At 34.2% G+C, this 13,758-nt stretch overlaps 1 protein-coding gene across 2 annotated transcripts in view; it reads left to right on the top strand.

The window, feature by feature from the left end:
* The window catches only part of RAP1B (RAP1B, member of RAS oncogene family), a 49,428-nt gene extending 36,310 nt beyond the window's left edge, over positions 1-13,118 (top strand). For both annotated transcript variants that reach the window (XM_038549965.1, XM_038549966.1), the window contains 7 exons: positions 1,648-1,730; positions 3,345-3,413; positions 4,682-4,738; positions 5,656-5,796; positions 8,215-8,358; positions 9,051-9,167; positions 11,783-13,118. In XM_038549965.1, the coding sequence (XP_038405893.1) occupies positions 1,674-1,730; positions 3,345-3,413; positions 4,682-4,738; positions 5,656-5,796; positions 8,215-8,358; positions 9,051-9,137 (555 nt within the window). In that variant the 5' untranslated portion in view covers positions 1,648-1,673 and the 3' untranslated portion in view covers positions 9,138-9,167; positions 11,783-13,118. The remainder of the gene's footprint in view (positions 1-1,647; positions 1,731-3,344; positions 3,414-4,681; positions 4,739-5,655; positions 5,797-8,214; positions 8,359-9,050; positions 9,168-11,782) is intronic.
* Positions 13,119-13,758: the final 640 nt, after the last annotated feature.

Here is a 13,758-nt window from a genome sequence, read left to right on the forward strand (position 1 = left end):
CCAAATGGAGTCCATTCTTGATTGACTGACTTTCATAAGTAAGGGGCTAAGATCATAAGATAATGGCTGTTGATTGATTAAATGTGTTTAAACCAGTTCTGGGGCAGCCCGGGTGGCTCAGCGCTTTAGTGCCACCTTCGGCCCAGGGCGTGATCCTGGAGACCCCGGGATCAAGTCCCACGTCAGGCTCCCTGCATGGAGCCTGCTTCTCCCTCTGCCTGTGTGTCTGCTTCTCTCTCTGTGTGTCTCATGAAAAAATAAATAAAATCTTTAAAAATAAATAAATAAATCAGTTCTGGTAGTCAGGTAACATAACTGTTGTTATGTTACTATGACTATTGAACTGTCATTTCGTGAGTAAGAAGATTGAGAACCTGTACTGGTGGCCACTTTTGTCCCATGGCCACTGACCAATTATTTTTTTCTAGGACTATGGGAACTTAGTCATTCTATCCCTAGCCTGGAAACTTTTAGGATCTTCTTTTTCTATTTTTAGTATGCTGAAATTTTATGAGGATGATAAGCCTTGGTTATGGTTTCTGTTCGGCTTTGTTTTGATTTGCAATATTTCATAATACTATAGTTTTCCTTTTTTTTCTTTTTAAGATTTTATTTATTTGAGAGAGTGAGGCCACAAGCAGGAGGAGTGGCAGAGGGAGGAGTAGAACCAGGCTCCCCACTGAGCAGGGAGCCCGACCAGCAGCTATATCCTAGGACCATGGGTTCATGACCTAAGCCAAAGGCAGATGCTTAACTGATTGAGCCACCCAGGCACCCCAAAACCATAGTTTTTTAGTCTGAACACTCATATTCTTCAGTTCTGCTTCTGATTCCTAACCGTTTTTACCTTCCCCACACTTCAGGAATAGAGATTTGATCTGCTTTCTCTACTAACTCACTTATCATTCATGTATCCCAGGGTTTGGCAAATTTTTTCTGTAAATGCCAGATAGTAAATATTTTAGGCTTTGTGGACCAGATGGCCTGTGTTGAAACTAAGTAACTCTGCCATTACAGCAAGAAAGCAACCACAGATAATACACAAATGAATGGACATGGATGTATTTCAGTAAAACTTTATGTGCAAAATAGGTGATCCACTAGATTTGTTTGAAGACCTTTGCTTAGCATGTTGACCTTTACTGGAATATTACTCAGTGAGGACAGGGATTTTTTGTTGTTCTTCATTGGGTATGTCCCTGTAGTCAGTAGGCACTCAACTGCCTATGACTCGAGGTTACAGATGGTTCCAAAAAGGGAGTTAAATATGCATGTCACTATTACCTTCCTTGTAACTGGTAAAATACCCCTTGATGCTGTTTTTCAGCCTCTGCTGCCCCCTTCCCTTTTTTTTTTTTTTTTTTTTTTTTTTTTTACTTTATAGAGCAAATATTTTATTCTGTTTTAATTTAGGATAAGGCTGAAAGTCATGTCTGCAGTTCTGTGGTTTTCTTTCTACCTCTGATGTGGTATAAAGAGTCCTAGCAATAGCATCCTTTAGTAAGTCTGGTTACAGAATGTATATATTAGTATGATAGTGTAATCATTTTTAAATTACTTGCTTGAATATCTAATTTATGTAAGAAGCACATGAATACAAAGAAGTTATTACTTAAGAATTCTCTCTCTTTTTCCCACCCTTATAAGGTACTAGCTTTTGACAAGTTTGCACCATGCGTGAGTATAAGCTAGTCGTTCTTGGCTCAGGAGGCGTTGGAAAATCTGCTCTGGTAAGTCATTCTCACTGTACCTAAGCTAATTCACTCCAACACATGTTCTTTTTCTGTGGAGTTTTAGGTTTGATTACTTGTCTTCATTTATTTGTTAAGGTGAAATCTCAGTGACATTTAGAAGCAATATAATATTTTTCTTGTCATTTTAGCCAGCTTTTAGTTGTATCTGGGTAGATTGGTGTCTCTGGTCCATTGGATCCAGACCAACATGAGATATGCCACAATATAATTTGGGCTAAGCATAGAAAGGGAGAGCATATAAATGTGTGTCCATCTGTATTTCTGAGCCAGATAGGAGCAAATTTTGGTCTTTCTCACTGTGACTTGGCTTATAATATATATTTTATGTTGGCAAATATTAAAGCTTAAAACTTTTTTCAGATACTACCTTTGTCCAGTTTTCACATTATTTTAACAGCCATGCTTTCTGTATCAAAAATAGCATAGCTGTTGGGCTCTCGGCTGACTCAGGAAGAACATGCATTTCTTGATCTTGGTGTTGTGAGTTCCAGTTCCATGTTGAGTGTAGAGATTACGTAAAAATAAAATCTTTAAAAATAGTACTAATAATGTGGGGAGAAAAGACAATGGTAGTGGCTGGGGAAGGGGAGAAATTTAGGGAAAATAACTCGAGTAATTCAGTTTAACAAAGCCCCATTATAAGACAGATTGACCATCTCACTCAGCTACTTAGAATGACCACCTAGCACAGAACGTGATGTTTGGATCAAACTGAGAAATGTATACAGTAGGGCACGAACTGCTTTTTCATTTGTAAATATATCCAATTGATGAGGTGTCTTAAGGATATATATAGTATATACTTATATATACTATATAAAACAATTAGCCTCTAATTAAAATTTAAATTTAAGATGTTAAGACTGAAATAGAAGACATTTAAAATTTTTTTTAAATACAAGGTCCCTGGGTGTCTCAGTTAAGCCTAGATTGTTAACTTCTGCTCAGGATAAGATCACTCCCTACTGGGCGTGAAGCCTACTTTAGATTCTCCCCTTCACCTTCTCCCCCTGCTCTCTCTCCCTTTAAAAATAAGATAATAAAATTGTTAAATATGAGCTCTAACAGTAAAATTACCTAATAAGGTGCATAGTGATTATTGATGTTTTTAAGAAGCTTTATCAGGTAATTTTCTCAACAGATGCATACATTAAATGTAGTAGTGGTTATGTTTTCATCAGGGGTGTAATTACCTATGTGAAATCAGTAGTTTAAAGCATACTAAAATAAAATGAATAAAATTAAATAAATAAATAAAATATATAAAATATATAAAATAAAATAACAAAAATAAAATAATAATAATAATAAAATAAAATAAAATATAAAATAACAAAACATACAGATTCGGAGATGCCTGGGTGGCTCAGCGGTTGAGTGTCTCCCTTCAGCCCAGGGCGTGGTCCTGGAATCCCAGGATAATACCCGTATCAGGCTCCCTTTGAGGAGCCTGCTTTTCCCTCTGCCTGTGTGTGTCTCTGCCTCTCTCTGTGTCTTTCTCATGAATAAATAAATAAAATCTTTTTTAAAAAAAACAGATTTGCATTTGTTGCTTTAAGGAGTATAAATTGTGCTTTGTTTGTTTTCCAGACTGTACAGTTTGTTCAAGGAATTTTTGTTGAAAAATATGATCCTACGATAGAAGATTCTTATAGAAAGGTATATGTTACTCAAGAAGGCTTTTGGCTTTTTAGTTTACTATAAACATAAGTTCTTGTTTTTAGCTTTGTAATTGCTGAATGTTGACAAATTTGGATGAAGAAGCAGAGTTTATTTATAAAATTAGTAGGAAAAGTTCACACTTGATTATTTCCTGGCTTTGTGTCCTTACCAGTTAATGAGAATTATAAAACACTTTCTCGTGTGTTCTCTCTCTCTCTCTCTCTCTCTCTGTGCCCACATTTTCTCTCTCTTCCTTTCAGATAATTTTAAAGTTTATTCTGACCCTAAAATTGTAATTTGACACACAGACTTCAGAACTAGGGCATCCATTTCAAGTGATACTTCTATCCACCAACCCCCAACACCACCAAACTGAATACTCTGAGGCTCCCTTCTTTTTAGAGATAGAAATACAGAAGTCTCCCAAACCTTTCTACTTAATAATTGTTTGAGAAAATGCTACTGCTCATAATAGAAAGATTTATTTCTATGTCCTCTAACACAACATGTGACAGTAAAACTTAATATGCAGACATTTTTTACTTGTAGGGAGAGAGTTATCTCCCCACCTTTATGTAACAGTCAGCTTGACCCCTGGTGCTATGTAGATACTATTTCTATTCTTCCCTTTGTGTCCACAGTTTACCAAAGAAACTGGAACTCCCTTCCTGCACCTCAGTTGTGAGGCAATAGTACTGTTCTTTTTCTACATCTAAGTAACTTCTTTCCTGGGAAATGTTAGGTAGAAAGGGGTCACAGGTGTATATAACTTATTTGATACCTGTCTTCTGCTTCTTTGCTGTTGTTCCAATGTTGTTGTTGTTGTTACAATATGGTGAAAGGGATGTAGTTATCTAGAGAAATGAAGGTATATCTAAATAAAGTATGGCAGTGTTGAGATAGACAAAATGACTTACGATCTTATTGGAACTATTACTGAGCTTTTAAAATTTTTTGAACTATTTTGAAATCACTTCCTCCCCAGAATTAAATTCTGAATGATTCACATTGAGCTTAGGTCTTGTAGGTATCCTTGTGTTAAGAACGCATGGTTTTTGCACCTAATACAATTTAAGGGTCAGTAGACCTTGATTATATAGCTGTTTTTTCTCCTGTTTTATTCAGATATTGCTTGAAATTAATTGTAAAGTTACAATAATCTCTATTTAAATATCATATTAGTTTTTGTATAAAGTAAGGTATTCTTTTATACATTAAAAAATAATATAAATATATTTTATATTTATCCCCCTGCCCCCCCCCAGCAAGTTGAAGTAGATGCACAACAGTGTATGCTTGAAATCTTGGATACTGCAGGAACGGTACGTAAAACAAGTACCAAAGTATATGCACAGCATGTGCAATATTGACCTTATAAATGCTAGTACTCTATAGACAAATACTAGTTACGCTTATTTAAAGCTTACTATTTGTATTCAATCTTAAAGTTGTTTTTCTCTTGAGTTCTGTTTTGTGTATGTGTGCTTTGTAATTGCAGTGGGTCATTTATTAAAGAAATAAATAGAAATTAGAATGAAAATTTACCATCTCAGTAGTACTTTAAAAGCAAGTTAAAATATATTATCATATTTTAATTAATGTGGAAAATATTCAGATAAACGTTTATTCTTCAGTGGTGGCTGCATGGAGTAGTAACTTGAGCAGTATCTTTTCTTCAAAATATTTATAGACCAACTAGATTTGTTGGTATCTGAGGGTGAAAGGAGGATTTATTCTAGATATATGGTATTCATTCATCTAATGTTTGAATACCTGATACGTGCCATGGGCTGTGTTCTTACCTATAAAGGCTCACAGTCTAGTGAAGGAGAAAAAGTATGGGGAAAATGGCAAGATACAGATGTAAGCATGCCAGTGGGTTCCTTAGAGCTAGAGTATTGTGAAATAGCTGCGAGTAATTTGGGGATTCAGTTTCAGTACCCTATATATTATATATTTAAAAACTGCCTTTTAAATAGCTTTTGGAGAAAGGATATTTCATTCCTACTCAAGTAAACTTATTGCAAATAAATTTGCTTTGATTGTATTATTATTAAATAAAAACTTATTTCATGAAATACCAGTTTTTCAAATAGCATCTTGCTACAGACTATAATTTTAAGAAATGTTACATAACACTATTGTATTCTTCATTGAGCTCTAATTATAGACTTTAAAAATTATCAAATTAAGTGTCAGAACTTTATTGTTTTTTAATGATCCTTTCTTTCTACTATAGGAACAATTTACCGCAATGAGGGATTTATACATGAAAAATGGACAAGGCTTTGCATTAGTTTACTCCATCACAGCACAGTCTACATTTAATGATTTACAAGATCTGAGAGAGCAGATTCTTCGAGTTAAAGACACTGATGATGTAAGCTGACTTCCTAATAAATATATTTTACTTGAAACCCTTATTGTAGTGATATCCAATTTAAGACTGAATTTAAATCTAATTTAAAGTTCATGTGTTTGGGATGGGCATTGTTTTTCAAACGCCTTTTTCTGGAAAGGCAAAAATACGTCTTTAAAACTTATACATATTTTCAAATATATAATGTGGAAAGTGAGAAATAACCTTCCTCTCCCCTTAATCCGTGTGAAATAAATTCTGTGCCCTTACTATTTTTAAACAATATGTTTGGTGGGGAGGAAGAAAAGATGTGGGTGGCAAATGTTACTAATAGATGTTCTGGCCATATTTCTCATAGACTCAAGAGACTTCTAACAATCAGAACTACATATGAACACATCTCAAACAACTGACAGAAAAAGAACATAAAGATACTTTTTAAAGGAAGCCAACAAATACATTAAATTCTTACATTAATTTGCATGCCCCTTCACAGTGTACCATAATAGAGTTTAATCCCTAGGAAACTTCAAAAGGATTACTTCAATTCCTCATCATATTATAGATAGCAGTGGTTTTCAAAATTCATCTTGCATCAGAATCACCTATAAATCTGGTTTAAACAGATAGCTAGGCTTCACGCCAAGTTTCTGATTCAGTAGGTCTATAATAGGGCTCAAGAATTTACATTTCTCAAAGGTTTCTAGATGGTGTTGATGCTGCTGGGGTCTGGGCATCACACTTTTGGTTTTGGTTTTTTGTTTTGTTTTGTTTTGTATTTTTCGTTTTTTTTAAGATTTTATTTATTCATGGGAGACACAGATAAGCAGTGGGAGAAGCAGGCTCCCTGCAGGAAGCCTAATGCAGGACTCAATGGGATCACGACCTGAGCCGAAGGCAGAAGCTCGACCACTGAGCAACCCAGGTGCCCCTGGGCACCACTTTTTAATATATATAAATTATTAAAACTTTACATATATATATAATTATAAGCAAATATTATGAGAGATCAGAAACATCTGTGTGAAATGTTGCCTTTTCCTGGACTTCTGAAATAGAAGAACTTTGGTTGTTTTAATTTTATTTATTTATTTTTATTTATTTATTTATTTATTTATTTATTTATTTATTTATTATTTTTTGTATATTTTTTTATTGGAGTTCGATTTGCCAACATGTAGTGTAACACCGGTGCTCATCTGGTCAAGTGCCCCCTTCAGTGCCCATCACCCAGTCACCCCGTACCCCCCCCTTGCACCTCCCCTTCCACTACTCCCCTCTTCATGAAACAGGAGAACTTTCGGGGATTCTTACATATTTACATCTCAGTGAACATTTCTTAATTAGTAAGTCTGTTTTCTGTTTCTGATAATTAGTTTTATTTTATCAACTACATTAAATAAGTATGAATATAAAATTCTGTATCTGTTCATAAAAGCCAAAATTGTTGGTACTCTTAATTCGAATCTTTTTCCAAAAATTCTCTAGAAAGCCAGCTTCTAAATAATTAATAGGAATTTTACAGAGTGAATATTATTTATCTCTATAGTGTCCTGTATTTTTAAAAAAAATTTTATTTAGGACAGCCCCGGTGGCTCAGCGGTTTAGTGCCGCCTGCAGCCCAAGGTGTGATCCTGGAGACCCTGGATCGAGTCCCACGTCAGGCTCCCTGCATGAAGCCTGCTTCTCCCTCTGCCTGTGTCTCTGCCTCTCTCTCCTCCCTGTGTATTCTCATGAATAAATAAATAAAATCTTTTTTAAAAAATAATATTTTATTTAAATTCAATCTGCCAACATATAGTATAACACCTAGTGATCATCCCTTCTCTGTAATGTCCTTTTAAAATAGACATAATGATTAAAGTGGTCTAAATTTTTAGTAAATTAAGATTTTATTTTCTAGCTTTTTAATATAGACTACATGAGAAACTATAAATTTACTTTAGGGGCTTTCCAAATTTCTCCTTTTTGTGTTATGAAATTGAGAATGATTATTTGATAAATGCATGTCAACAAACCAGAAAACTTTTTTTTCAAACCAGAAAGCTTAAAATTGATTCACATTCTTTAGAAAATACTTTAAAATTTTGAAATATATTGGGTTTTCATAGTAATATCCTTTTGTACTTTCTTTTTTAATGATTTTGTGTTTTGCTTACTATATTTAGTTACAAGTCCATTGAAACACAATTTTAAGGAATCCCCCCTCCCCCTCCCTTTTATAGGTAGATCATAGCTTGTTTTCTAAAAATTTCACATGGAAGATTCTTAACAGGGTAATGCTTTCATGTAAATCTTTTTAATTTAGTATTTTTCTGTGGCATAAAAAGTAATCCTTAAGAGTTGACTTTTATAATTCTTTGGAGTTGAATTTATATAGTAATTTATTTACTTTTTTTTTTTTTTTTTTTCCGCTCACAACTTTTTTTGTATTTCTAGGTTCCAATGATTCTGGTTGGTAATAAGTGTGACTTGGAAGATGAAAGAGTTGTAGGAAAGGAACAAGGTCAAAATCTAGCAAGACAATGGAACAACTGTGCATTCTTAGAATCTTCTGCAAAATCAAAAATAAATGTTAATGAGGTATAGTGAAATATACTTTAAAAAACTCTTTACTTGGAATTCAGCATTTAAAATTAATGAAAAATAATGCTTGTGTATTAACACAACTTTAGATTAATGCTTACTCCAGGTGCTTTTTTGATCTTACAGACAAAAATCTTACGTTAAACATATGCATGTTCATAAGCAACATTGCTTATTTAGCCTCTAAATTTACTATGAGAAAAAGGAAGACTGGACAGAAAAGGATAGGGGTGGGAAAGACAGGATTAAGTATTCAGGTTGTGTGTGTGTGTGTGTGTGTATAAAGGATGTTTTGTGTAAGATGGAGACACATACAAGAAGGCATGCACGGTTCTGCCTTGAAGGGGCTTATGTCATCTAGGGTAAAGATAACATAGGCTTGAGGAGTAAAAGATTATTTTCTTTGAATCATGTTAAATATTGTAATGACCTACAATAAGAACTTTGCTGCTCCTTAACTCAGTATTTATTTTAAGGAGAACAGTTTTAGCCCTCCCAAAAAATAAAACAATGACAGTTATAAGAATATCTGGTTTTACTTATTCCTTAAACTAACAATATTTGTTGGAGTTCATAAATGGAAGGTTCAGGTGTTCATCTTCTTTTTTCTTTTTTTTTCTTTCTTTTTTGTTTTTTGTTTTTTGGGGTTTTTTTCTTCTGTAAAAAAAAAAAAATTACTGTGTTTGCAGATCTTTTATGACCTAGTGCGGCAAATTAACAGAAAAACTCCAGTGCCTGGGAAGGCCCGCAAAAAGTCAACATGTCAGCTGCTTTAATATATTAAATGCATTGTAGCTCTGAGCCAGGTATGTTAATTTATCTTTTTCTCTATTTTTATATTCTTCTCCTCTAATTTCATTAAGGACACTATCAAGAAAATGTGTATAGAATATTTTGTTGTTCTAAAAAATTTTTTTAAGGTCATTTTAAAAAAGATTATTTTTAAGATATCCATGGATTAGTATGATATCCGAATAATGAAAATAATTATTTCCTTTATGTATCATCATCAAAAGTAGGGTCTTCCACATAAGTGACTATTCTAGAGAAGTTCATTCAGTATATACTTAAGCCCAATTGGGACCCTCGTTTGTGCTGACAGTGTAGTGGCGAACAAAACCAACCTTCTTTCCTTGTCTTAAGCTAATTCCAGTCTAGTGGAAGAGTTAGACAAACAATTGCAAAATGTGATCAATACAGGATAGAGTAAGTCCAGCACAATACTGATAATAAGAACCCCTGACACATTTATCATATGCCTAACCCTCTTAGTATTGTCCACATATTCATTGAATTCTCCCAACAATCCTATGAGGCAGGAGCTATTATTATTCCCATATAACAGATGAGAGAACTAAAGCACAAGAAGATGATTCCTTATTCAAGTCTTGCAGTTAGTAAATAGCGTAGCCAAAATTTGAATCCTGTGATCAGAGTGCATGGTCTACATTTGAGTGATGAAGTGGCTCCCAAGCCAATGCTTAGTCACTATGCTATTATGGGGTATTACAGGAGCATATATATTTGGGGCACCAAATTTGTCAGATATGAACTGTGGATTCAAGGAAAAATCTTTCAGAGTAAGAGACATCTAAGCTCATATCCCAAGAGTTCCCAGGCAGAGAAAAAAAAAAAACACAGAGGGATCCCTGGGTGGCGCAGCGGTTTGGCGCCTGCCTTTGGCCCAGGGCACGATCCTGGAGACCCGGGTTCTCCCTCTGCCTGTCTCTGCCTCTCTCTCTCTCTGTGTGTAACTATCATAAATAAATAAAAATTAAAAAAAAAAAAAACACAGAAACAACTCAGAGATGAGACAGCAAAGGAACTGAACATACAATATTTCTATATAGTTTCTGAAAACAGTCATATTTTTTTTTTTTTTTTTTTTTTTGTGAAAACAGTCATATTAAATGAGTTAATGCTTATAAATCAATTAGATCAGTGCCTGGTACTCCGTAAACCTTCAACTCTTAGCTACTGCTCTTTATCACCGAGAATGGTTTCTTGCTCCTTTATCATTAAAACTATATTCTGTGCCTTTAGCCTTGGGAACTTTTTAGTGTTTGTGGCTCTGCCACTTCTTATGTTAAATGGCTCTCTACTGTAGCACTCTGGCTCTGTATCTTAGGGTTTTTTCCCTACTCTCCAATTAAGGCTTTCTGTTTAGAGATACAAGCTCTCATTCCTCACCACATGCCCATTCCTAGCAGCACACGTTTGTGAGCTCATACTCTCCCATCTGTCCTATCCAATTAGCTATATTCAGTTTGCTGGGATTTAGAAAGTTTACCAAACTCATTCAGAATCTTCACTGAGGGCTTAAAGTTCAAGGCATTTATGAAAATTGTTTCAGCAGCCACATCTATATTAACAGCATTTTTGGAACTTGCAGTAAGTCTGAGCTCCAGAAGAACAGTAAAAAGAAATCTTTTTTTTTTTTAATTTTTATTTATTTATGATAGTCATACAGAGAGAGAGAGAGAGAGGCAGAGACATAGGCAGAGGGAGAAGCAGGCTCCATGCACCGGGAGCCCGACGTGGGATTCGATCCCGGGTCTCCAGAATCGCTCCCTGGGCCAAAGGCAGGCGCCAAACCGCTGCGCCACCCAGGGATCCCAGAAATCTTTTTTTTTAACCCAGGAATGTATGCAGAAAATCATCCAAAGTAAATAAATACTTGGCAGACAGTGAGTTCCGATTTTACCTTTTTTAAAACCTCACTCACAAATTTTTTTGAGTTTAATTACGTGATTTTAGTGTAATGACAGCTTTTTCTGACATCTATCTTTAAAGTTGATAGAATTTGTTTAAATATGGAATTAGAATATTTATAACTGTCACCTGTAAAGAACCATCATGAAATAAATTCTCTTTTGTCTACTTCTCTGAACCAGCTTTGTGTAGCCACTCTTCCTGGAAGAGTAAGGAAGAAAGGTCTTGATTTTCTGATACTAGAAACCCTAATGAGATGTGCGTTCTATATTTATGATGTAATTCTAGGATTGGAAACACTCATTTTGTTAATATTGCTATCTGTTTTTTAATCCTAATTCTAATAAAGTTGACCTGACCTAAAATTTTAATGTGGTGTTTTTGTTTTTCTGCTTTTAATCTTCGGAAGGTAACACAGAAATTTGCACTAAGGTACATTCCCTTTTTGTGTCTAAACTTCATTTGACTGGCCTGCGAGAGGGCAGCAAAACAGATGAAGTCATTCCAAAAAAGATGAAAATGTCTACCCGTGCTATACTTTGCTATGAGTCGTGTGGTGCATAGTCCTACATTGTCATGAATGTAATGACAAGAGCCTGTATTATATTCATTTCTAACACTTTAACGCTGTTGCTTTAATGTGTTCCTTTGGATCTTTAGTGTGCTATTTTCAACCCATGTTTTCAACTTAATTTTTTCCTTTTGACAGGTCTGAAGAACTAACTGTTGCCCAATTCAACAGTGCCAGCATTCCAACTTTGTTAAACCTACCAACATCTTAAATGGACTTTCTGTGGTGGTACCCTTTAAGAGGCGGATGAAAGCTACTACATCAGTTTGCACATTCTAATCACTTTCCAGTATCACAAGAGAGATTTTTACTTATATAATAGTCCTAGAGTATGCAGCTGGTAAAACCAGAGGCTACAATCCAGTATTACTGCTAAGAGACATTTTTCATCCACCAATGTTGTACATGTATGAAAATGGTGTACTGTATACTTTAACATGCCCCATACTTTGTATTGGAGAGTACAATAATGTAAATCCTAAAAGCACCACTATTTTAGCATAATAAAAGAAAGTCCAAAGAGCTCCTATATAGACTACTCCAGATAACTTTGCTTCTTTGATACTTGTAGCTTATTGTAATTTTTTTTAAGAAATTCAAGGTCATTATCATTGTATTGTACAAATAAGCGCTTTGATTAACACAGCTATATAGTTTTTTTAATTTTTAAAAAAAAACCTGTGGAGACAGTGATCTTGTCTTTAAAATATGATAGTCCTTTCAGTATAATGTCTTAGATTAAAGACATTGCCTTTAATATCTGTTGGGAAGGAAATGTCCAGACTTTTCAAATCTTTTATTATATGTTTCCTTTTTTGTTTACATAGGGAACAATGTTTATAGTTGTGTGTACAGTGGGGGTCTACAACAAGAAGTGTATATTTTCAAACAATTTTTTAATGATTTAACAATTTTTGTAAATCATTTTCAGGCTTCTGCAGCTGTAGATTCTCACTGTGAATCCCTTGCTTGCTCATGCATAAGTGTATTTGCAATACCAAATATACAGGTTTAGTATTTTTGCCTGTTAGTGATTGTTTCACATGTGTAACGTTTTGGTTGAGATGTTAAATGGTGGACGAGTACTGTGGATGTGAATGTGGGAAGTAATTTTAATCATGTGTAATTGGTCACAAGGCCTAAGTTGCAGTAACTATTGCTGTTTTATTTAACAATGCCTTGTTGCTTTGTATGCATTAACCGTTTGGGTGTAAAGATTGTGTGTCTATCCAACAGGGAGCCACAGTATTTAAATTGACCAACCTAATGTTACAACTACTTTGAGGTGGCCAAATGTAAACTAAAAGCCTTAATTAAAGTGGTGCAATTTTGTATAACTTAGCATCAGTAGTTCAATAAATTTGGATTGCCATGCAAGGGCTTGCATTATAATTACTTGCCACTTGAATGTGTTTTGTGTAACATTTAACAGTGCTAGCAAATAAATATGGGTTTAACTTCTTTTTAAATGTAATAGGTGAATTTTACCTAGTGTGGTTTCATAATTTAACATTTGGGCAAGCCAGATTGATTCATTGATTACAGAAATGATGAGGGAAAGACGTCAGGTTTTTTTTTCCCCTAGTATTGTTTGAATATCCACATAACCAACTTTTGAATTTTTTCTTGGGAAGGAATTTTATAAATCAAGCAATATTATTTATGAATATATGCTTTCTGGGTAATGTTAGTAGCTCTTTGAGGTGTAGGAGAAAGAATTGAAAATGACAGATGTTATACTTTGACAGATGTTCTACTTCATGGATTTTTTTAAAAATTTAGGATGAAGTTATACTTAGAATATTATGGTTATAAAGATCTTTGAATGAAGTGGACTCAAGAACTACTTTCTTTTTAGATAATTTGTCTTTTTCTTAGATGTGCTATAATTCAATTCTTTTTTGGAATTTTTAAACATCTTAACTCAAAATATTTGCCAGTCACTGGAGCATATCTGCAATCAATCAGTGATATCCTATAATGTAGAGCTTTCTGCTAATCTCTTAAGTACACAAGCTATTTGGATGTAATATTTTATTTTATTTTTTTTTTATTTTTTTTTGGATGTAATATTTTAAAGACTTTCATTTTAAGAAGAAAAAAGTATTATTCCT

Source organism: Canis lupus, chromosome 10, assembly GCF_011100685.1.
Source record: "Canis lupus familiaris isolate Mischka breed German Shepherd chromosome 10, alternate assembly UU_Cfam_GSD_1.0, whole genome shotgun sequence".
NCBI lineage: Eukaryota > Metazoa > Chordata > Mammalia > Carnivora > Canidae > Canis > Canis lupus.